Source organism: Diceros bicornis, chromosome 18 (assembly GCF_020826845.1).
Source record: "Diceros bicornis minor isolate mBicDic1 chromosome 18, mDicBic1.mat.cur, whole genome shotgun sequence".
In the NCBI taxonomy this organism is placed as follows: Eukaryota; Metazoa; Chordata; class Mammalia; order Perissodactyla; family Rhinocerotidae; genus Diceros; species Diceros bicornis.
The window spans coordinates 20,567,417-20,588,521 of record NC_080757.1 but is presented as its reverse complement, the minus strand read 5'-3'; the positions used below and the strand labels follow the sequence as shown (position 1 = coordinate 20,588,521).

At 49.3% G+C, this 21,105-nt stretch overlaps 1 protein-coding gene across 2 annotated transcripts in view; it reads right to left on the bottom strand.

Moving 5' to 3' along the window:
- Positions 1-16,075: 16,075 nt before the first annotated feature.
- The window catches only part of NF1 (neurofibromin 1), a 260,892-nt gene continuing 255,862 nt past the window's right edge, over positions 16,076-21,105 (bottom strand). For both annotated transcript variants that reach the window (XM_058560309.1, XM_058560310.1), the window contains one exon: positions 16,076-19,749. In XM_058560309.1, coding sequence (XP_058416292.1) covers positions 19,607-19,749 — 143 coding nt within the window. In that variant the 3' untranslated portion in view covers positions 16,076-19,606. The remainder of the gene's footprint in view (positions 19,750-21,105) is intronic.

The following is a 21,105-nucleotide window of genomic DNA, read 5'->3' as shown; positions in this document are numbered from 1 at the left end:
AGCCTGGCGGGGAGGGGGGTGGGCACAGGCAGGATTCCGCCCGGGGTGAACCCTGGGCGGCGGAGCGGGCAGGTGCACGGCGGGGAAGCTGGGGGAGGGGACGGGGGCTCGCAGGCTCGGGGATCGGGGCGCGGGCGGCCCCCTTACCTCCTCGCCCTGGCCGAAGCGCAGTCCGAGCGCCGCGACGCGCTCCACGCGCAGAAAGCCGTCGGGGTCGCGGCCGCACACCTCGAAGACCTCGCGCAGGCGGCGCACGGAGCGCAGCAGAGCCGCGGGGGCGCCCGCCCAGCCCGCGCCGCCCGCCATCCGGGCCGCCCGCGCTAGCCCGAGCCCCGCGCCGCCGCCGCCATCCCCGCGCGCCCGCCGGGGCCGCCCGCCCGCGTGGGTCGGCGACGCGCAGCCTCCGCCCCGCGGCCGAGCCGTGTCGGCGGCGGCGCCGCAGCCCCGCGCCTCCGGGCGGGCGGGGGCGGGGGCGGGCGCGGGCGGGCGGGCGGCGGCGGCCGGAGGCTGCAGACAAAGGCGCCGCGCTCCCCCAGCCGGCCGACGCCGCGCCCACCGCCCCCCTCCGCGGACTCAGTTTCCCTCGGCGTCACCGAGCTCGGCTCCTCCCCGGGAAAAGCGGGAGGGTGGGTGCGCCACAAGTGCCCGGAAACTCAGGGCGGCCCGCAGGCCCCGCCCCTCGTTGGGGGCATGGAGTTATGAGGCCCGAGCCCCGGGACCACCCGCGCCGGAGCCCCACAGCCTCCCCTCCGCCCTCAGTCCCCTACCCCAGGGCCCACTCATCCCGCTTACCGCGCCGTTTGTTGGTACCTAGCAGTACCGAGCGCTCGGTATGTCCTAGGTGTTTCCTGCATTAGCCTGTACCCTTGTCACGTTCATCTCAGAGGAGGCCGAGACCCAGAGAGGTGGAGCTACTTTCCTTGTGCCACACAGTTTCTGAGAAGCAGGGCCAGGATTTCTGTCCAGTCTAGATGGTTGGATCTAGACTCCCTACTTAATCTTCTCTGTGCTGCTTCGGAAAGAAGTCTCCAAGCTTAGGACCACACAGTCCTCCCCGGTAGCACTCTGGGGCCAGCTCAGGGCTGGGGACGTTGCAGAGAGGAAGAGTGGGGACCCTGGCACAGGGGAGGTAAAGCGAAGCCCAGGGGCAGGCAGGAGGAAGAAGAGCAGGGGCCTTCCACTGGGCTCGCCTGCTGCAGGGCCCAGGGACACACAACCCCTGAGGGAGGTTCCCTCCCTTCCCCTGGGTTCCCACTCTCCCCTCCCTGGCAGCCTGGTCACCCAAGCTCAGAGCCCAGGACAGACGCCCAGCCCTAAGGACGGGCAGCAGCCTCCAGGCCCGGACCTTAGCCTCCTCCCAGGAGTGCTCAGCTGAGCCTCAGAGCAGCTCCTCATGCTAACACCCGGCCCTGCCTGGGGGCCCTGCAGGCCCCGGCCGGGCCCTCCTCTCCTCCCTCTACCTTCTTGCTCAGCACACCAGGCCCTTGTGGCACAAGTTGCCCCCAGCCCAAATACAGGCTTCTGCTGAGCCCACCACACTTATGCTTTCCAGGTCAGTTCAGAGGTTTCCTCCTCCAGGAAGCCTTCCCTGATGGCACTCCATCTTGCCTGTTAGTCTGAGTTCTGGTCCCTTGCTCCAGATGCCTACTTAGTTCTGTACATCTCTGGTGGGGTGCCCATCTCCCCAGCCATGCAGGGAAACCCCCCAGGGCAGGATGCATCTTAATCACCTCCTTGTCCCTGATCTCCAGCCTAGGGAGGGTCCAGAGGAAGCCCCTGCCCAGAGGAGATGGGCCCTGCCTCATCATGTGCAGGAGGCAAGAGCAGTGGAGGACTCAGACAGGGAGTCCAGGCGGGGCTGGGGCCCAGTTCTGCACATGGGCTGTGTGGCCTCCCCTCTCTGGGCCTAAGCTGCCACCTCTGTGATCCTCCGCTCAACTCCAGAGATAGCCCATGTGGTGGCCACCGGCTGGCTTCTCTGATAGGGGCCAGGTTCCCTTCTCTCCAGGCCCAGCTCGGGGGCGAACCTGGCGTTTAGCTTTCCCCCTTGACATTCTAATTCCTGCAGGAGCATCTCCTGGGAAGAGGGCCTGTGAGTGTGAGGATTGGAGAGCCCAAGATGTGGGAAAGCAGCAAAGGGGAGGCCGTGCGGGGGTTGGATTCTGGGAAGAGCGTGGGCTTCTCTGCTGGCTGGATGCTCCTCAGCAAGAAACTAACACTTTGCCTCTCATTTTCCTCATCGGGGAGAATAATAGGACCACCCTTAGGGGGCAACTGAAGATTAGAGCTAATGAATGCAAAGGGTCCAGATTTTACTTGCCTTCCGTCTGTCCTGTGAAATGGAGGAGGAAGTGGAGGAAGAGAATCGGGGAGAGCCAGGGGGAGGGAAGAGGCTGGCTGCTGGAGGCCCAGCAAGCCCGTGGTCGGGAGGCAGGGAGTGGACGCTGGGGCTGCTGCCTGCCCCTGGGACCCTCATCTTCATCCTCCACAGTCAGCTCCTGCCCGTCTTCTCTCATCCACCTCAGGGGGCAGAGGTGGGGGCCTTGGATCTGCGTGTGAACAAATTCCGGGTGAACCAAGGCAGAAGCCCACAACCAGATTTGTTGTTCTTCTCCCAAAAGACAGGGTCCCACCGAATTCAAAAGTCCCTTCCTCAGGGGACCCTCCCTGACCCCTGACTCTCCTTGCCCAGCCCCTCTCTGCAGTTTGACCTCTGTTGGGCTATGGTCTGATGGCCACCTGCCACTCCCACAGACGTGGGCTCGGGACTGGTTCTGTGGCTCACGGCTGTGCTGCTGGGGCCAGCCGGCACATCGCAGGCACCCTCTCTGGGTTGTCACGTTCTTTTTCTTGAGTGCCTGTGTTGTACCTGCATGCAGGAGGGACAGAGAAAGGTGAGTGGCCACGACACAGTGTGCAGGCTCTGGGAGCCCAGCAGGGCCTGCTCATCACTGAGAAGGACCCTCAGAGATGCTGCAATTTGCAAGGTTCCCAGGTTGCTAGAGGTGGACCTGGGACCAGGGCTCCCAACTCCTTGATTCCAGAGCTCACAGTGCAGCCCCAGCAGATGTGGCAAGAGCGTACCCACGCCAGGGCCCAGCTGCAGGCTGGGAACCTGGGGTGGAGGGGTGGCCCCAGGGAGGCAAGAGGCCCCATTGGAGGAAGGGTGAGTGACAGGGAGCCTCCCTCCTCTCCTCCCCTTCCTCCAGGTGATCAACAGCTGTAGCAGCCTCCACAGGCACATCTGGGAAACACACGCGGAAGGAGCAGCTGGGATTCTGGCCCAGCTCTCAGCAGGCTGAGTTAGGCCTCCCCTGTTTCCTGTGTCTCCTCACTCCTGTCCGGGAGCATCCTGGCTTCCTCCTGCCTCCTGCTGCTTGGGGCACCTTCTCACTCCTCCCCCTCCCCCAATCCACTTCCTCCGGCCCACTCCTGTCCTTCCAGACTGGGTGGAAGTGGCACCTCCTGCAGGAAGCCTTCCCTGACCACACCCTCCCCACCTTGATTGCCTCTCCCTTGTGCTCCTGTAGCATTCTGTGCAGAGAGGTGACAAGTATAGACCGTGGAGCCACCCTACAGCTGGGGATAAGGCCGCTGTGAGGGTCAGGTGAGTTCATATGTCAGTGTCAGGACAGTGCCACAGGTAGTAAGTGCTGGCTATCGTGACTGTGCTGACATCTCTCACTCCTGTTATTTATCGAGAACATCTGGACGTGGGTGTGAAAGGTCACACAGGGACCACGAGGTCCCTGACGGCAGGGCCTGTGTCATTTCTCTTGATTTTCTAGCTCCCGGCTCCTAGCACAATGCCCAATACACACAATTAAGGTGTGTGAAGGAATAAATTAAGGAAGGAACGGGCAAATATAGTGTGGAAGGCTGAAAATGACCCCCCAAAAGGTACCCACGTCCTAATCCCTGGGACCTGTAAATGTTACCTTATTGGAAAAAGTGTCTTTGCAGATGTGATTAAGGATCCAGAGATGAGGAGATTATCCTGGGTTACCCAGGTGGGCTCTACATGCAGTCACATGTACCCTCACGAGAGGGAGGCAGAGGCAGATCTGACACAAACAGAAGCAGAGGCCACGTGACCACGGGGCAGAGATCAGGGTGATGCAGCCAGAAGCCAAGGAATGCTGCCAGCCCCCGGAAGCTGGAAGAGGCGAGGAACAGATTCCCTCCCAGAGCCTCCGGAGGGAGCGTAGCCCTGCCGACTCCTTCATTTTGGACTTCTGACCTCTAGAACTGTGGGAGAAAACATTTCTGTTGTTTTAAGCCGGGGAGTTTGTGGGAGTTTGTTACAGCAGCCTCAGGAAACCAATACATACAGTATAAATATCATGTGGAAGTTATTAAGGATTATTAGAGCCAGGCTTTGGAATCCAAAACAGCTGAGCTGGGTACCAAGGTCTGCTGCTCGTTTGGCACTATGACCGACTCTGGACAAGGTAACGTCTCTGGGCCTCAGTTTTCCTATCTGTCAAGTGGGGATAGTAGTTCCTACTTTGCAGAGGTCCTGCAGGTTTTTAATGAGGAAATGTAATAAACACCCAGGCCTCACAGGGTGCCTGGCCCGGCACCTGGCCCATGGTGTTTATTACAGGTGTCCGCGTGGAGAGGTTTAGAACCAGTCTGAAGGGGGAAGCATTTCTGACTTTCATCTACGGGCCTTGACCTCATCATCCATGTTGTCTGGAAAGGGGGCAGGCTTCACAGTTTCTTCCTGCTCACGACCCGCTGGGTTTTTTTTAACCGTGAATAAGTATGGCCCTGGAGAGGAGGAAGGTGGTGTGAACTCATTTGCCTTCTTCACCTGTCCTAAAACACGCTCTGTCAGCAGAGACGGCACATCTGCGAGGTGGCACCTGCCTGCAGACGCAGCCAGCGCTGCCCGGGGGAGTCGAGGACCTGGCGGGACGTCTCAAGGCCGTGTCCTTCTTTGTCAAGAGGGGTGCCCGGGAATCCGAGGGTTCACTTACCGTGGGCGTCCACCCAGAACCTTCTCTGACCCTCAGAAGGGAGCAGGAACAACTGATTGCTAACGTTCCTTTTAGGATTCTAAGAAGAATGCCAAAACCTTACTTATTCTGCCCAACTGGGCTCCACATGCTTGCATCAGCCTCAGACGTGGCTCCTAACAGTGGCTTCTGGCCGAGATTTCCCTCCCAGGTCCTCACGGGGTTGGGGAGCAGTCTCCTGCCACGGTCACCCACGGGAAGTCCTCCGGGCCAGCACAGTCCTGAGCTCCCAGCCTTTTCTGCTGCCCCCTTCTGCTGAAAAGAAAAACTCCCAAGTCCTCCGCCCGGGCAGCAAGCAGGCAGGCCCTTTACGGTGACCCCAGCCCACGCCCTCTGTCCTGTGAGACGTAGCAGAACAGTGACTCCGTCTGCCATGCTGTGTTACACATTGGCTGAGCGCTTACTATATCCTGGGCATTTTTGGGCACGGGCCTCGACTCCAAGACAGTGACTTAACATGGAGTTGATCAATAAAATACCTGGCTAGCTTTGCACATGCATTTCCCTCTGCCTGGAATGTCCTCCCTCCTCCCACCCCCTTAGCCATCCTTCAAATGCCACCTCCTCCAGAAAGCCTTCCCTGAGTGGGTTGCCCTCACCGCTCTGCTCTCACAGAACTCCATGTGGACTCTCCGAGAGTGTTTCCACGATGTTCAGTGATGCCCTCCCCACCGCTGCCCCTCCCCTGGCCAGGACACCAGACCCTCTGCGTCTCGGCTCCTCCAGACCTCAGGGTTCGAGGGGTTGCCCCAAGACCAAGAAGGGAGAGTGGATATCAGTGTCAGGGCCATGCTCTCATCTGCCAACTCCAGCATGATTCGGTGCATGTTCATGCAGGCGCACAGGTACACACACATGTACCTTTTTTATACAGATATACAGATATCATCATTTGGGGCCCATCTTCCTGGGTGACCCAGGAGGGAGGACTTTCGGCTCTGGGCAGCTTCATCTCCACTTTCTTCTTCCTCTGGCTCTGTAGCCACGCTAGCCTCCCCTCACTGAGGCCGGCTACAACCAGGCACTGTGCCAAGGCTTTCCAGGAAGCAACTCTGTGGTCTCCAACAGCCCCACCAAGGGGACGCTGTTATTAACTCTATTTTAAGGGGAGGGAATGAGCACAGAGGTGTTATGTAATTTGCCCGAAGTCACACAGCTAGTGCATGTGGGAACCAGGCCTTGGATCCTGGCTCTCTGGCTCTCTCTGGTTTCATCTCCTGACAGCACCAGGGTCTCTGTCTTCACAGAGTGAAACTGCCCCCCTGGGAGGCCTGATCAGGGCATCGATGTGTCTTTACCGGGGAGTCTGACAGAGAACTAAGGAGTCCCAGGGCCTCTGTCAGTCTCCACTTCTCAGAACACACAGGCTCCTTGGTCCTGCCAGGCCAGGAACCACAGCCTGGTTAGAGCAAGCGGATGCCATACCCCACCTTCCTCTTACTCCCAGCAGGCTGGCATGACCTCTGTGTGCCAAGCACCGGGCGGGCCCATCTGGCTTTGCTGCTTCTTGGGGAGGTGGTGTGATGGGAAGGCTGAGAGCATAGGTTTCAGAGTCATAGGGTTTGAGGTCCACATCCTGGCTCTGCCACTTACAAGCCGTGTGACCTTGACCAAGTGACTTAATCTTTTGAGTCTCAATATTCTCATCTGTAAAATGGGGGTCACCATATCTACCTCCTAGAGTTGTAAAGACAAAATGAGATCATGTGTCTTAACCTTCCCACAGTGCCTGGCTCATCACCTTCAGTGACTATTATTGTCACACAACTACCCGGGCAAAGACAGACTAATGTGTGGTGTATGCAGTGCTTTTTATTGGTCAGCTCTGTAGTTAATTGTTGTCTTAGAGTTGAGACCCGTGCCACAAGGTGCCTGGGATCTTAGCAAGACTCAATAAATGGGTAAATGGCAGGTGGTGTTACTGTGCTGCCAGTTATTGCAGTTTCCCTCCCTGAGACCCCTCCCTCCAGGGGATCCGACATTCTGCCCCATGGAACTCAGAAGTGGCCACAGGACCTGCTTTGGCCAGTGAAGTGTGGGGGAAGCTACTTCCAGACAGAAGAGTTACGAGCCAAAGTGTGGTTCTCCGTGTCTCCTTGTCCCCTCCCATGGGACCAGCAGTGTCCCAGATGGATGCTGCTTGTCAGCCTGGGTCACGGAATAAAGGGGAGACGGGGGTGGGTGAGGACCATTCCTTACTGAAGGGTAACTGGGCCACCTGACTGATACAGGAGGAGGCATCCTGGTTTCCCAGAAGGGCTGAGGATCAGAGAGCCAGAGACTGTGGGGATGGGAGACACCTTCCCTCCAGCCGCCTTGTCCCATCCAAACTCATTTCTTGACCTTTGGGAAACCGAGAGTCCCCAGAGGGAAAGTGAGTGCCCAAGATGACAAAGCGTTTGGGCAGCAGAGACAGGACCATGGCCTAAGTGGCCTCCTGACCCCCATGGATGCTCCTTTATGCACGGAAGGTGTGGCTGGAGGTCCTGGGGTGACTGGTGCAGCATCTCAGGCATTAGGCTAAAGCCTCAGTTTACCAAATCTGCCACCTCCACCTGGAAAGCTTAACAACAAAAGCAAACATAAATCCGGCCATCCCAGTTCTGCTCAGCACACACCTGGGAGAGGGTGGGGGCTGGGCGGGACGAGCCGGGGTCGCTGAGATTTAGGAGCACAGAGGCGGAGGCAGCGTCAGGTCTTCCTGCTGGGAACCCCACCAACGCCGCACTGGACGCGCGGCTTGGTCACCGCGGGGTGAGGCCCTCCAGAGGCCGCTCGGGAGCTGACTGAGGTTTTCGGAGGGGCTCGAGCCTGGCCGAGAGACGGCTCCGCGGCTCCGTCAAGCGGCCTCCCGGGACGGGCCGGTTCTCCCGCGCCCCCTGCTGTTCCAGGGAGGTTCTACAACTTAAGTTCACTGCTTAGAAGCAGCCTCTCTTTCCTAGACTCCTTGACAAATACGTATTGTGCGTTTACTCCGTGCCGAGCCCTGTTCTAGGTTCTGGGGCAACGTCAGCGAACAAAACGGAAAACTTCTCTGCCTTCACCGAGCTCATTTTCTTGTGAGTTCCGGGGAAGCCCTAGGAGACTCCAGGCCTCTTCTAAGTGCCTTCCTGGATGTGAACGGTAGGGAAATTTTCTTCTGGCACATAGTGTCTAAATGGGAATTATTAATTGATTCCACCCGCATTGGCGACTCTATGAGAGCCAGGCCCAGGGCAAGGCACCTGGGACGTAAGTTGTCGCTCATACTGCTGGCCCGCAGGAGCGCCAGGTAGAGATGGATGAGGAGTCAGCCAGCAACCCACAGCGCTGGAGCCTCCAGGAGAGATGTAAGCTGCACAGGGAGCAGGAAGATCGGCCCGATGAACTGCTTTCCGCAAGAGAACCTTCCTGGAGATGGCCTTTGACGGGGTTTCAAGGGATGAGAAGGGGTCTCCCAGGGAGAAAATGGCGTCTGCAGCGGCCGGCACACCAGCCAGGGCATCAAGAAGTGAGAGAGACAGAAAACATTCCATCCTCAGAATTCGTGTTGAGGGGAGGAGCTGGAACAAATCTGAGTTACTCCAAGAGAAGCCCCTGAGGCTAGGACCGAGCATGTGGGCGTGCAGAGGCCAATAAGGAGCAAATCCTCCCGTCGCCCAAGCAGTGATGGGCCCTGAAGGTGCCAAGTCTCTAGGAGGATTTATAAAGTGCCGGCTGTGGGTTGCAAACCCTGCTCTGTACCTCCCTAAAAAGCCCTGCGTGAAGTTTTGTGCAAATGGCTTCTTCAGTGGGGAGGAGGTGCCAGGCCATGTGTCAGGGTGGGTGTAGGCTGAGAAAAAGAGCTGAGGAATGAGGGGATAGGCGATATCTAGGTTACATGTGGAACAGTCAGCCTAGTGGCTTGCCCTGCCAGTTGAGGAGCTCAGAGTGGCCCGAGTGAGGCTGGGTTAGAGCAGGAGATGGGGGTTAAAAGGCAGGTAGGGGGTCAGATGATGGCCTCGTGTATCCTGTTGAGGTCCTTGGGCTTCACCTGTATGTTGGTGGTGAGAAGGAAGCCTTTGCAGTAAGCCCTGGCTGCATGGATGGTGGAGTGGAGTGTGGTACACCCAGATAGTGGGTCATGCTAGGAGACCCTTGTAAACAGGCCGACAATCTGGGCCCCTGACCTGTCAGTGATGGGGATGGCTGAGAGAATTTCAGTACAATGTGAGGACCATCCAATGTGGTGGGGGTGGGTGGGTGGTGAGTGGGGAGGAATTAAGGATAATTTCCAGGTTTCTAGTTCAGATGCATTGTTGGGGATGCTGATGTCACTTGCCAAGACAGGGGTCCAGGAGGAAATGCACTGGGAAAACTGTTGAGAAGCGAAGGACTGCCATTAGATGGTTGGTTTTCCAAGTCTGGAGGTGAGGAAGGAAGTGAGGGTGGCAACAATGAACTAGAATCACCTCATGTAGTGTTAGTAGATGAGGAAATTCAGGAACACAATCGAAGAGGAAAGAGCTGAGGGTGAAGAGGTGGGTGAAGGAAGTGCTGTCAGAGCAGGAGGAGAATGGGGACAGGGAGTGGGTGCCTGGAAGCCCCAAGAGTTGAGGAACATGACTGGACTCTGGTTACGTGTGCACAGCCTTCACTATGTAATGTATACAACTACCTAAATGTATAGACCTCTTAATAGCCTGAGAGCTTCTTGAGGGCAAGGACCATTCCTCATCCTCCTTGTTAACCTTGAAAGGTTGTAAGCTGTGAGCAGAAGTCATACAATCTCAGTGAAGGGTTTGTGGTGGTCAGCGTGCTCTCCGGGCTGGTTCTTCACCTGAACGACTCTAAACCAGGGATGCAAATATTCCCCCGAAGAAGGCAAAACAAACCCAGGTTCCCGGAATCTAAATTAGGTAAAAAGCCACCTTTTGATAAAAGGAAAAAGACAAAGGTAAAAATGTCCAAGAGATGGTAGTTGTTAATACCTGAATAAATTCCACTCTTATGACTACTTTTCTCAGTACAACTAAAAGCCAGCAATATCTTCACGTTTTAAAAACAACTTAAATTTGTTCTTAAAGTATAATGCTCACTGTAAAAAGCTAAGATAATATAGACAAATATAAAAAAGAAACAAAAATTAGCAATATATAGTTATTAACATTGGATGCATTTCCTTTTCATCTTTTCTTATGTATAAACTATATATATATATATATTTTTTTTTTTTTTACATAATTGGGGATCAGCCCTCATACTCAGTTTTTAAACTCTTGATTGTATTGGAAATTTCCCCTCAAATTTAAATGTTCTTTACACCCATTTTTAAAGGCTGTATAAGGAAGTCCTGTCGGCTTCCAGAAAGTGCTGGATGAATGTAGATAATTTGACCAACATTTTGGTTGTCTCCAGGTGTTTTGATATTATAAATAATACTTTGACGAAAGTCTTAGCTTTCTGGTCACTTATTTCTCTAGGCTGGATTCCTAGACATAGTATTTCCAGGGCAAACGGTGTGGACATTTTTGAGGCTGGTGACACGGAAGGATGAGGTCAAGAGCGGGAGTGAGTCCATCGCGTTCCACCCTCGACCAGCACCAAGTATTAGTGAAATACACCTTTGCTAATTTGGCAGATGAAAATGCCCTTTCTCTTGGTTTCCCAATGAGTGCGACGACCTTTTGCATTGTCTAGTGCTTAGCAATTGGGACAGTGCTTCCTTTCTCTGGATTAGCCATTCACGTCCTTTGCCCATTTTTTTTTTTTTCTACTTGAGTCTTTTCTTAAAATTGATTTCTATGAACTCTTTATAATGAGAGCAATTTCCCTGCTTGTTGGCCTTTACATTTTGGGTGTGATTTTTTTGGACCTGGGGACATTTTCACCTGTGAGGTAGTCCAAGTGTAAACTTTAGGATTTCTTCCACTGCTTTTAGTCCTTCCCTGTTGTGGGAGCCGGCAACGTGCTTGGTCAACGTTTCCAGCTGTCCTCCTTCGGGACAGAGGAAGACGGCTCTTTCTGACCCTTGTGATTTTGTGGAGCAGTGACAAGTTCTGGCAGTGACTGTGAGCAGAAGTGACTGCACATCTGGCCTTGGGCCTGCAACTGCTAAGGCGAGACCCTCCAGATGCTGGGCTCTCCAGTCTGGTAGCCACTAGCCACGTGTAACTGTTTACTAAGTTGAATTAAATTAAATGAAGTCAGCTCCTCAGTCTCAGTGGCCACATTTTAAGTGTTCAGCAGCCCTGTGTGGCTGTGGCCACCGTTTTGACAGTGCAGACATGGGGCAGCCTCTCCCTCTGCTCCATGACCAGCCATTTGCTGTGCTGGCTGATCAGTCACTCCGGGAGCCCAGAAACCCCGTGGGAAGAGCCCCCTGCTGACCAGCGATGGATGTGTAGTGGGGGTGAGAAATAAGCTTTTGTGGCTTTTAAGCCAGTGAACTTTGGGGTTGATGGGTGCTTTTTTTTTTTGTTTAAACAATAGCATCATCTGCACCTTCCTGCAGTTGCATTCTATTTATCTGGTCTAATTACCATGATCACAGTTTTAAATATTTTAAAATTTCTATGTTTTATTATCTAGTAAGGAAAATTTCCAGCTATGCTCTTAATTTTATTTTCTTGGCCATGCTTTCTTGTTTATTCTACAAGGGGAACCCTGGGGTCATTTTGTTTGGATACGCTCTCTTCTTGTAGGGTTCTTGACTGGAACTGTGTTACATCAGTACTTCATTTGGGAAGAACTGGCCCTCTGCAGTGCTCAGTTTTCCCGTCCAGGGCTGTGATCTGTCTCTCCCCTCACATGCCTGTCTGCCGGGCAGTGCCGTGTGGACTGAATCAGCAGCAACGGGAGGAAAATAAGGACAACACAGTGACTTTTTATAAAGCAAAATTAATTCCTCTTAAAGAACCGTACTTCATCCCGTGATTCCCTCTCTCCCTACTCTTTTGGGGTTGAAATGGCCTTTCCATTATAAAAAGACTGTTAGTAGAATTTTATTTTTTTCATTTTTTTCTAAATAAGTTGACAAAATACATTTTGGAAATTTTACTGGTCTGTGAAATCTCAAAGTCTGGATTAGAGTTTTCAATAGGTCTTTATTATGTGGGTCATCTCCACGTTGGTGGAGTGGAATTGCTATTGTGAATGGGGTCTTTTTTCCATTATGTCTGTTCATATAGTTCCCTGATAACACAGAGCCTTAAGTGTTATTCAACAACTATCTATGGAGCACCTTGAACCAGGTGTGGTCCCTGTATCTGGAGGCCCAGAGTCTAACCAGGGAGACAGGAACAGTTGATCACAACATTTGTAATGAGAACTTGTCACAGGACTGGAAGGGCTCTCAGCGTAGCCCGTGGGAGATCAGAGAGCATTTCCAAGAGGTGCTGATGCGGGAGTTCATTCGTGAAAAGAAGGGCCCAGTAAATGTTTGCTGGATGAATAAATGCATGCTGCAAACTCAGAAAGACTCAGTATTTTGTTATGGAAGAATTTTTTTTTATCTCCCGTGGAATCGCAGATATGAGTATTGGGGGGGCAGTGTTTTTGCTTAAGGCATAGATCACCTAATTCCTTTCTGCTTTCCATCTGCAAATTACCAAGTGGTTAAGGGAGCCATCAGTTTCTCATCCTGCTTTGACTTTGGGCCAGACTCAAAGATAGAGAGTGCCCCTCTTTTTGCTGGTGGGGCTAAGGCATGTCTTTATGCAGTTTTTAAATGTAGAAAATTAGGGTGCATTCCCCAAAGTGGACAAAAGGGTGGAGGAAAATAAGAACAGAATGAGCCAATCTCCTCTCTGGTGTGCTGTTTCTGCTGCACGTGCCTGCTGGGCCAGGTGGTCCCAGCCTCATTACTGCCTGCACAGTCAAGACTCTGCAACCCAGTTCTGAACAGCTCACTGGACATCTCCACCTGGACAAACTTTTGGTCATTTTTCAAGACCCGACTCCTCAGTCTCCAAGCCTGTCAGTCACCCCGCGACTGTTCAAGAACCCGGTCCACACCTTGGGACACTGTGGTCATTGGTTATGTGGCTGCTTTCCCCACTAAATCATGAGGTCACAGAGGGTAGAGGCCAAGCTTTCTTCTTTTTCTGCATCTGCAGCGCCTGGCAAAGGGCTGGGCACCATTATAACCAACCGAAGACCTTTGTCTGAACAAATGAATGGATCAGCTGAGGTGACATCTCTTGACATTTTCCTCCCTTACATGTATTTAAGTTGCAAAGCTCTCTAAACTTCTGACCAGGAAAGGGCCTGATGAAGACTCCAGGTGATTTCCCTATTTCGTATCAAGAAGGTGGCCCCTGTGGGGGAAGTTCTGAGGCCTGCAGCCCCACGGGCTTAATTAGTTCTCTTAATCACGACTAGCCTGACTCCCAGCATAAACACATGGTCAAGGACCTAGAGAAATTTTGCAGCATGATCTTTTGGGGATAATACAAAACGGATAAAGGTAAGTTGGCCCAATTTAGGTAAAGTGTATGAAGTTACTTTGGAAACTTTAAATACGCATACATACATGTACGTAACATATGTATAAATGTATACACACATACAGTATAAATGGGTGTCTAGAAGGTACTTTTTAAGAAAGAAGCCAAGGGGCCGGCCCAGTGGTGCAAGCGGTTAAGTGCGTGTGCTCCGCTGCGGCGACCCGGGGTTTGCCAGTTTGGATCCCGGGTGCGCACCAACGCACTGCTTGTCGAGCCATGCCGTGGTGGCGTCCCATATAAAGTAGAGGAAGATGGGCACGGATGTTAGCTCAGGGCCAGTCTTCCTCAGCAAAAAAAAAGAAGGAGGATTGGCAGATGTTAGCACAGGGCTGATGTTCCTCAAAAAAAAAAAAAATACAATTCCACATTAAAGTTATGAAATTTCCACTTATGATTAGCCAGTTGAAAAGAACCAAATGTGAGAGATTTAAACCAGCAGGAACCACGTGGTTGTAGGATGCCTAATATTTATAGAAACATAATCAACGTTGCAGAAAGGCTTCTTTTAAATTGGGAGCTGGAAGGGTCTTCGGTGGCACTCACTTCAACGGGAAGACTGAGTTGCTAATGAAGACAAGCCTGGCACACTGCTCGGGGGTTGATCGCCCTTGAGCGAATCTGGAAGCAGCTGTGCGGGAGGCTGTTCTGACACGCAGTGAGCAGAAGGGAAGTTGCACTGCCGGAGACCAAGGGAGGACTAGGGTGAGGGTAGATGCCATAAGATGCCTGCCACCATGGGGGCTTGCCTTGGGGGTGGGGGTGATGGGCTACTTTCTGGAAAAAGAGGAACGTACTTGGTTGTAGGTTAAGTTTTTACTATTCTTCCAGCACCTCCTGCCCCTCCCCGCGCCACCCCCCCCCCCCCACGGGAATTAACTTTTCTGGCCAGGCAGTTCAAAATCAGCAGACGAGCCTGAGGGTGTCCCAGAAAGCAAAACTCTGTGCAGGCAAAACATGGGCACAAGGGTCCCATAAGAGAGAAACGATATGGTCCATGTCCTCCAGGAGCTTATTGTCCAGGGATGGAGAGGTGTGGTCCAGAGGGTCACTACCCTAAAGGCATCCCTAGTTTTGACCACGATGCTTTAGACCACAGGGAAAAGACAGCTATTTGTAGTTCTAGGATTTTCCGTTCTCTACTCCAGTGGTCATCCCCGGAGAGTCTGCCTTTTCCTCGGAGGTTTGGGATGGGCCCAAAGAGTATTAGCAAGCTCTCCGGGTAAGATGCCCTGCTTTCTCAGCCTTCCCATAAACAGACCAGCACTTGCCTCAGACCTGCAGGTATCTGTTTTATGGTCTTGTCAGTCCTTCGTTTAATGCCAGACACTGTTACCCTCCTAAGGATCAGCTCTGTCCTGCCCGCAGGGTCTAGGCTGCCTTCTTCCTCCATCTGGGAGTAGCCTACATAATGGGGTGAACAACATAGTCAAACTTGCAGCCGCTGAGCCAGGGAGAGCATTTCACAGTGTTTACGCATGTAGTGTTGCAGAAGACCCTGCAGAGGAGAGCTGAGAAGTGGGGAGAACTGTGGGTTGCTAGACAGGCCCTCTGACTGCTCGACCTCGGGGTGTCCTGGCATTTCTGACTGGTCGTTTTAAAAGAAGTTGTCAGCTTATCTCAGAGAAGAGAGTCACCCCTCAGTTTGGCAGGTCCTAAAAACACATTTGCGAGTTCAGGACACACAACCCCAAAATATGGCAACCTGGCATATGGACTATTTTACGCTGTAGGAGTTGGAGAAAATGGCAGAGACAGGAAGGTCACTCTGCCCTTCTCCCCTAAAACAGGACATAACCCCCTCCTGTGAGAGGCGCCCTCCCTCTGCCCAGAGGAAAGGGGGCATCCTTATCTCCAAAGACAAGACAAAGGGACCCCGAGAATCTAACAAACAGGCCTTGCTAAGCATCTCCCACTTGACTACACTTACCTCATACTCTCTGACCTGACATATTTCTACACAATTGCCCACTCTTCATCAGACTTAGCACCAAAAAACTCAGATTTGGGGCTGGCCCCGTGGCGTAGTGGTTAGGTTCAGCACCTTTGGCGGCCTGGGTTCAGATCCCTGGCACAGACCTGCACCACTCATCAGCCATGCTATGGTGGCATCCCACGTATAAAGTAGAGGAAGATTGGCACAGATGTTAGCTCAGGGCAAGTCTTCCTCAGCAAAAAAAACAAAAACAAAACTCAGATTTAACTGTTTCTTGGGGTCTTCATTTCTTTACCTTCATACCTTTAGCCTTCTTCAATGGCTCCCACGTCACGTAAAACTTAAATTAAATAATTGTGTACGCTTTTCTTCTGTAAATCTTTGTTGGGTTTAGTTTTCAGACCCAGCCAGGGACCCTAAGAGACTCGAGAAAAACCTTTTGCTTCTCTACACATTTCACCAAAATTATTTTAGTTTAGAAAAGTTCTGGAAATAGAAAGGTCTTTCCCATGGGGAGGTGGTAGAGGAGATCCCAAAACATCCTTACAAGAAAGGAAATGGCCTTAATATTTCAAAAGATCATGGAGGAGTGGGGGGAAGTGAGAAAACAGAGCTGATGCATGTGAAGAAATTAAATAACTCCCCACATCTTAGAGCAGTTGAATTTACATTTTACTTAAAAAAAGAGGGGGAAGTACATACACAGGGAGGAAAATGGGGTGAGGAATAACAATGATCTGAAATGTATTTCTACAATTTTCCCCTACAATGATCGATCTTGTCTGTTGGGCAGTATTTCTGCTGCTGGCACACACCTGCTTACAATATCAACGAGGCTGTAGGCAAGGGAACTGCCCAAGTGTAGGCCTGGGTGGAAAGGAGAGGAAGTTATCATATACAATGTAAGTTTACAACACACGGCATTTTCTTTAAAATGATGTAACGCAGTCGCAGGAAGAAGTTAACAATACTAACGCGAGAATAATCAAATTTTTGTTTGTTATCCATGTACAGCAACTAACTGCTTTACAAAAAAGCAAAATAATACAATATATCATCACATGTATTTACAGTGTAGTAAATATACTTTTCTGTCAAATTTTACACAAACTATTTACAGGGTGAATATACTGCATTAAAAAAAATTGTGTGGCTGACACTAAGAGTGAATTTTTGTGTAAGTCCATTGCATAACATTGAATAAGACATGCCTCATTATGGCGGGGTGGGGGAGATGTAAAAAAATAACAAAAAGCCAAAACAAAACTGAAAAACCCTAAAACCCACTAACAGGGAGGGTTGTCGGCTTACATTCTGTCTCCCCAAGGACATCTGCTCCAGGGGTGGGAGCTGACTGTTCATGGTCCTGTCCTCAGCTCCAGGCTCAGGACCTGCACAGAACCGGCATCTGGGAATGAACAGGTGTTGAGCGGATGAAGGACAGAGCACTTGCCACTTTCCCCCAAAGCCAGGGAACCGTGTCTCAGTGTTGGCGACAAGGGCACCCCTGGGATTGGAGCAGTGATAAAATAGGTCGATTATGCACGACAAAAACGTGATGAGTTCATGTTTTTCTCTTTAAAAAGTCAGGGGAAACATCCACAAACCCCAAACAAATTACTTATAATGTTCTTTATAGAACTTAGATTATGTAAAATGGGCAACTTGCTCTGAATTTCAGAATTTCTTGTGCAGATTACAGGCACGAGGCCTAAAAAAGTGTTTCATTTCTCAGGGGAAGCATATTGGTAAGAAATTGATCTCATGTTCATTTAAGTTACTTGGAAAGCTAGATTTTCCTCAAAAGTCAGAAGTTCTTTAAACAAAGTAAGTTTTAAACCTTAGTAAGTTTTCAAATTCCCAGGATGTACTGGTCAAAAGTACTTTTGCAGTTCAAAGAAGGCTCAATTTTGATTTGTGCAACGCTGATCATTTCATGAGGTACTTCAAGTGAATTCATTCCATTCATTACACTAGAGGGAAATAATGGATAAATTTAAGAAATATCATACCTTGGAAAACTTGTTTATGGAAAGATCAACATTTTTAACAGTAAACCTTTGGAAGTTTGTCTATATTGATGGGAGAAGCAAAATAGCATAACAATACCCACTATCATATGCACCAAACCAAACAACCAAGAGGAAAAACATGGAACCACAGTGGTTAAAGGCTCAAATCTGCCTTTTATTCCAGGAGCCAAGAATTTGTGAAACCTGTCCCAGAAGCACTGGGCTGTGGGAGAACTAAGCCCTTAACGGCAGCTCGGCATCCTTGGCACTGGGTTGTTAATGATCTATTTCTAAACTCAGTTCTAGTCTTAGCTTCTTTATAGTCTTAGTTGCTCTGTTATTATAAACATTCTAGTCTAATGCAGCCTCTACAATAGTTAAAAACAAAGGTTTAGTTAATTGCACCTGTCTTCAATATTTTCCAACAGTTCTATGTCAAAATAACTATTAATACTAAGGTTTTTTCCCTTTTATTTTGGCAAATGGTTCTTACTTTTCCCAGGACTGTAAACAAATTAACAAAATTAAATTCTTGTTATTTCTGAATATCAAAAGCAATTTTATTTACATTAACATATTACATTGTTACTGTGTGGATAAATGTGAAATGTGTTATATTATTAAAATCAGAACACTTAAATGTACCATTATTTATTGATTTAGCTGTGGAATTTAATTTACTGAAATCCACTCATGAAATAGCACTATAGGAAACTCCCCCTCCCCTAGGTTTCTTTTCCCCTCCCAAAGCCCTTACGTCTTAACATATAAAGGGAACCTGGGAGTAGGGGAGTAATATCTTTTTGTAATAAATATGGTTTAGTCCTAAATTGGAACATCCAAATACTAAGATGCTCACTGAAGTCAAATTATTTTGCACACGCAGGTACCACAAAGAAACTGGACTTTCATTACTATGGAATTCCAACACCACAATAATCCATACCATTCAGTATAGCAGCACCTCTTAAGGTCCCCTATCGTCATACTAATGCAGGCTGACCAGTCTTTTCACAGTGATTTAATGCAATTCTATCATATAGAATCCAAATGTTTTGCTAAAGAGATTCCTGATTTTTTGGAGGGGAGGAGGAAGATTACAAAACATTTAAAATACATCTGATCAAACAAACTTTTGATAATATACACCATACTCTATGTTTCTGGGAAAATTATTAAACAAAATAAAAGCATCCGCTACTCTACATATCCCGTACCATTCCACTCTGCTATGGAGCTAATGCAGACATCTATGAGCATTACCTTCCAGGAACAATTGTCAACACTTTGTTCATCGATTACCCTGCTCAGAATTATTTAGGAAAGCAGAGGAGGGGAAAACGTGTAATCACTATACTTAGTATAGTTTTGGCTTACAAAAACAAAAAACAACAACTTTCAACATATTTAAAGATTAAAAGATAATCAACTGGAGAAAAAAATAAACTAGTTTGGATGACTGAGTTTGGATAAGGCCTCAGAACCCATTGCTATAATTCGGTAATGTTAAGATATATGTGGTTACACTTGCTTCCTGTAATTATTGCTAATACTCAAGTGTTAGTATTTCTTAAGAACCTCTACAAAACACTAAATCCCTCCACCCCCCAAGTACCTCGCCTGTGGCTTTATGGTGAGAAGTCACCAAGGCTTCACCTTTACGGTCCTTCAGTTTTGTAAGGTAAAAAAAAGTCCACAGCTAAAAGTCAGATTAAACATACTGGGGTTATAATATTATTTCTCCCATAAACTTCTATCTTGAAAAGTGTGTAAATAAGACTAACACTTTACTCTGTATGATGAAGAAGGGGAAACATAGAAGGCAGAGCTCTGTGCCAATGGCTTTCCTAGCTGGCCAGTAGTAGCAGTATTCAAGAATCCATCCTCTCTCACAATTGTGATGGTCTCAGTTCAAGTGTCCTGACCTCCCACTTTCTTTGCAGTTGTTCTGAACACTTGCTTAAACCAGACACGACAAAAGTAGAAGAAAAAACTTAAAGAAAAAGCAGCATTAAATTTAGGCAATGCTTCCAAGAGTTGATCATCTGGCAACATGGCAGACGGGATGGGCTCATTATAAAACATGAAGTGCAGCATCATAGCACGGTGGTGAGGGGTCACTAGTGAAGAGCCCGTCTAAGTTAAGTCTGTTTGAAAATGGAAAGAAAGAAAGCTTCACACGATCTTCTTAATGCTATTACGTTTGAAACTGCCAGCGCTTCTTTGCTTCTGCACTTGGCTTGCGGATCCATGGCGAGTTCGTCCACTGTTACAGTGCCCAGTGGTTGGGGAGAGTTCAACGTTCTCCTTGTCGATTCCTGGAGAGAAAGAGAGCAGCCAGTTACTCCCTCTCCTCTGGTGTTAAGGTCCAGGACTGAATCTGATTTGTATACGAGATACAACCTGGCGAATTGTGTTTGCATATTTTGTTTTAATAGTCAACTGCTAGAATGTTTACAAAGACCTTGTCACACAGAAAACTCACATTTTGTTAAGCAAAATTTGCTATCACAGCAGAAAAACAGCATAAGAAAAAACAAAGAGAGAAGGTGCAAGGAAAAGCTAGAGGCAGGCAGGCTTGAGCTGAATGAAAGGCTAGCAGCCACCAGGGAAGACAAGAACTCCTTCCTCCAAATCATACCAGAAGCTTCCAGTAGAGGTCAGCTTTGAGCCACATATCTTGACTGGCGTTTCTACAAAGAAGATACACACTCTCCAGTTGCAAAAGGTACTGAAATTCATTTCAAAGAAGGGCAGATGCTTTTTATTTGTTTTAACCATAGTGCCTATCCCAAAGGGACTCAAATATTTACTGAGAAAATAATATATCATAAAGGTCATACTGTGGAATCTTTGCTTTGACCTCCTTTTCAACTACGGCAAGTCATTTCATCTTCTGCACCTTAAACAGATGCCATTTATTTCTCTCCTGGAGAAGATCAGATCTCTAAAAACTGGACCCTACAATGAATTTTATAAATAATCTAAGAAGTAACTTCATAACAGTAACTAGAAGCAAAAACAAGGTATTCTTCACCCATGAGATTGGACAGGAAACAGAACAGTGGTCACCCTGGGAAGCAGTGACTGGAAGGGGCATGAGGGCAACTTCTCAGGGTGCTGGGAATGTTGTGTTTCTTGATCTGGCTGCTAGATTTTTAAGTGTGTTGACTTCTTAAAAGTTCATTAAGCTGTTACCTTATGATCTATGTACTTTTCTGTCTGTTACACTTCAATAAATTTACCAAAATACTTATCCTGATTATACCCACCTTTGGCATAACTATTGGTGGGAGAGCAAACAGCTGGAGAGCATTTTAGCAATTTGTATCAAAACGTAAAGTACTGATTAATATTTACTGGTACAGAAAGATGACCATAATTTTGGAGTAAGGAAAAAAAACCCCACATACAGAGAAAAAAAAAAGGCTGGGAAAACATTTGCCAAAATGTGTTATCTCTGGGTGGCATTATTTCAGGTAATTTTTACTTTATTCTTATCTGTACCGCTTGAATTTTAAAATAAACATTAAATTTGAGAAGGGAAAATTTTCCATTTTTGGACAAAAAGTAGCATTTCAAGTGAAAAAGTATTTGTGTTATAAAAAATGTACACAGACCCATCTATCCATTTGTTGGCTCATGAGCAGGAAATGGATTTGGGATGACCTCCT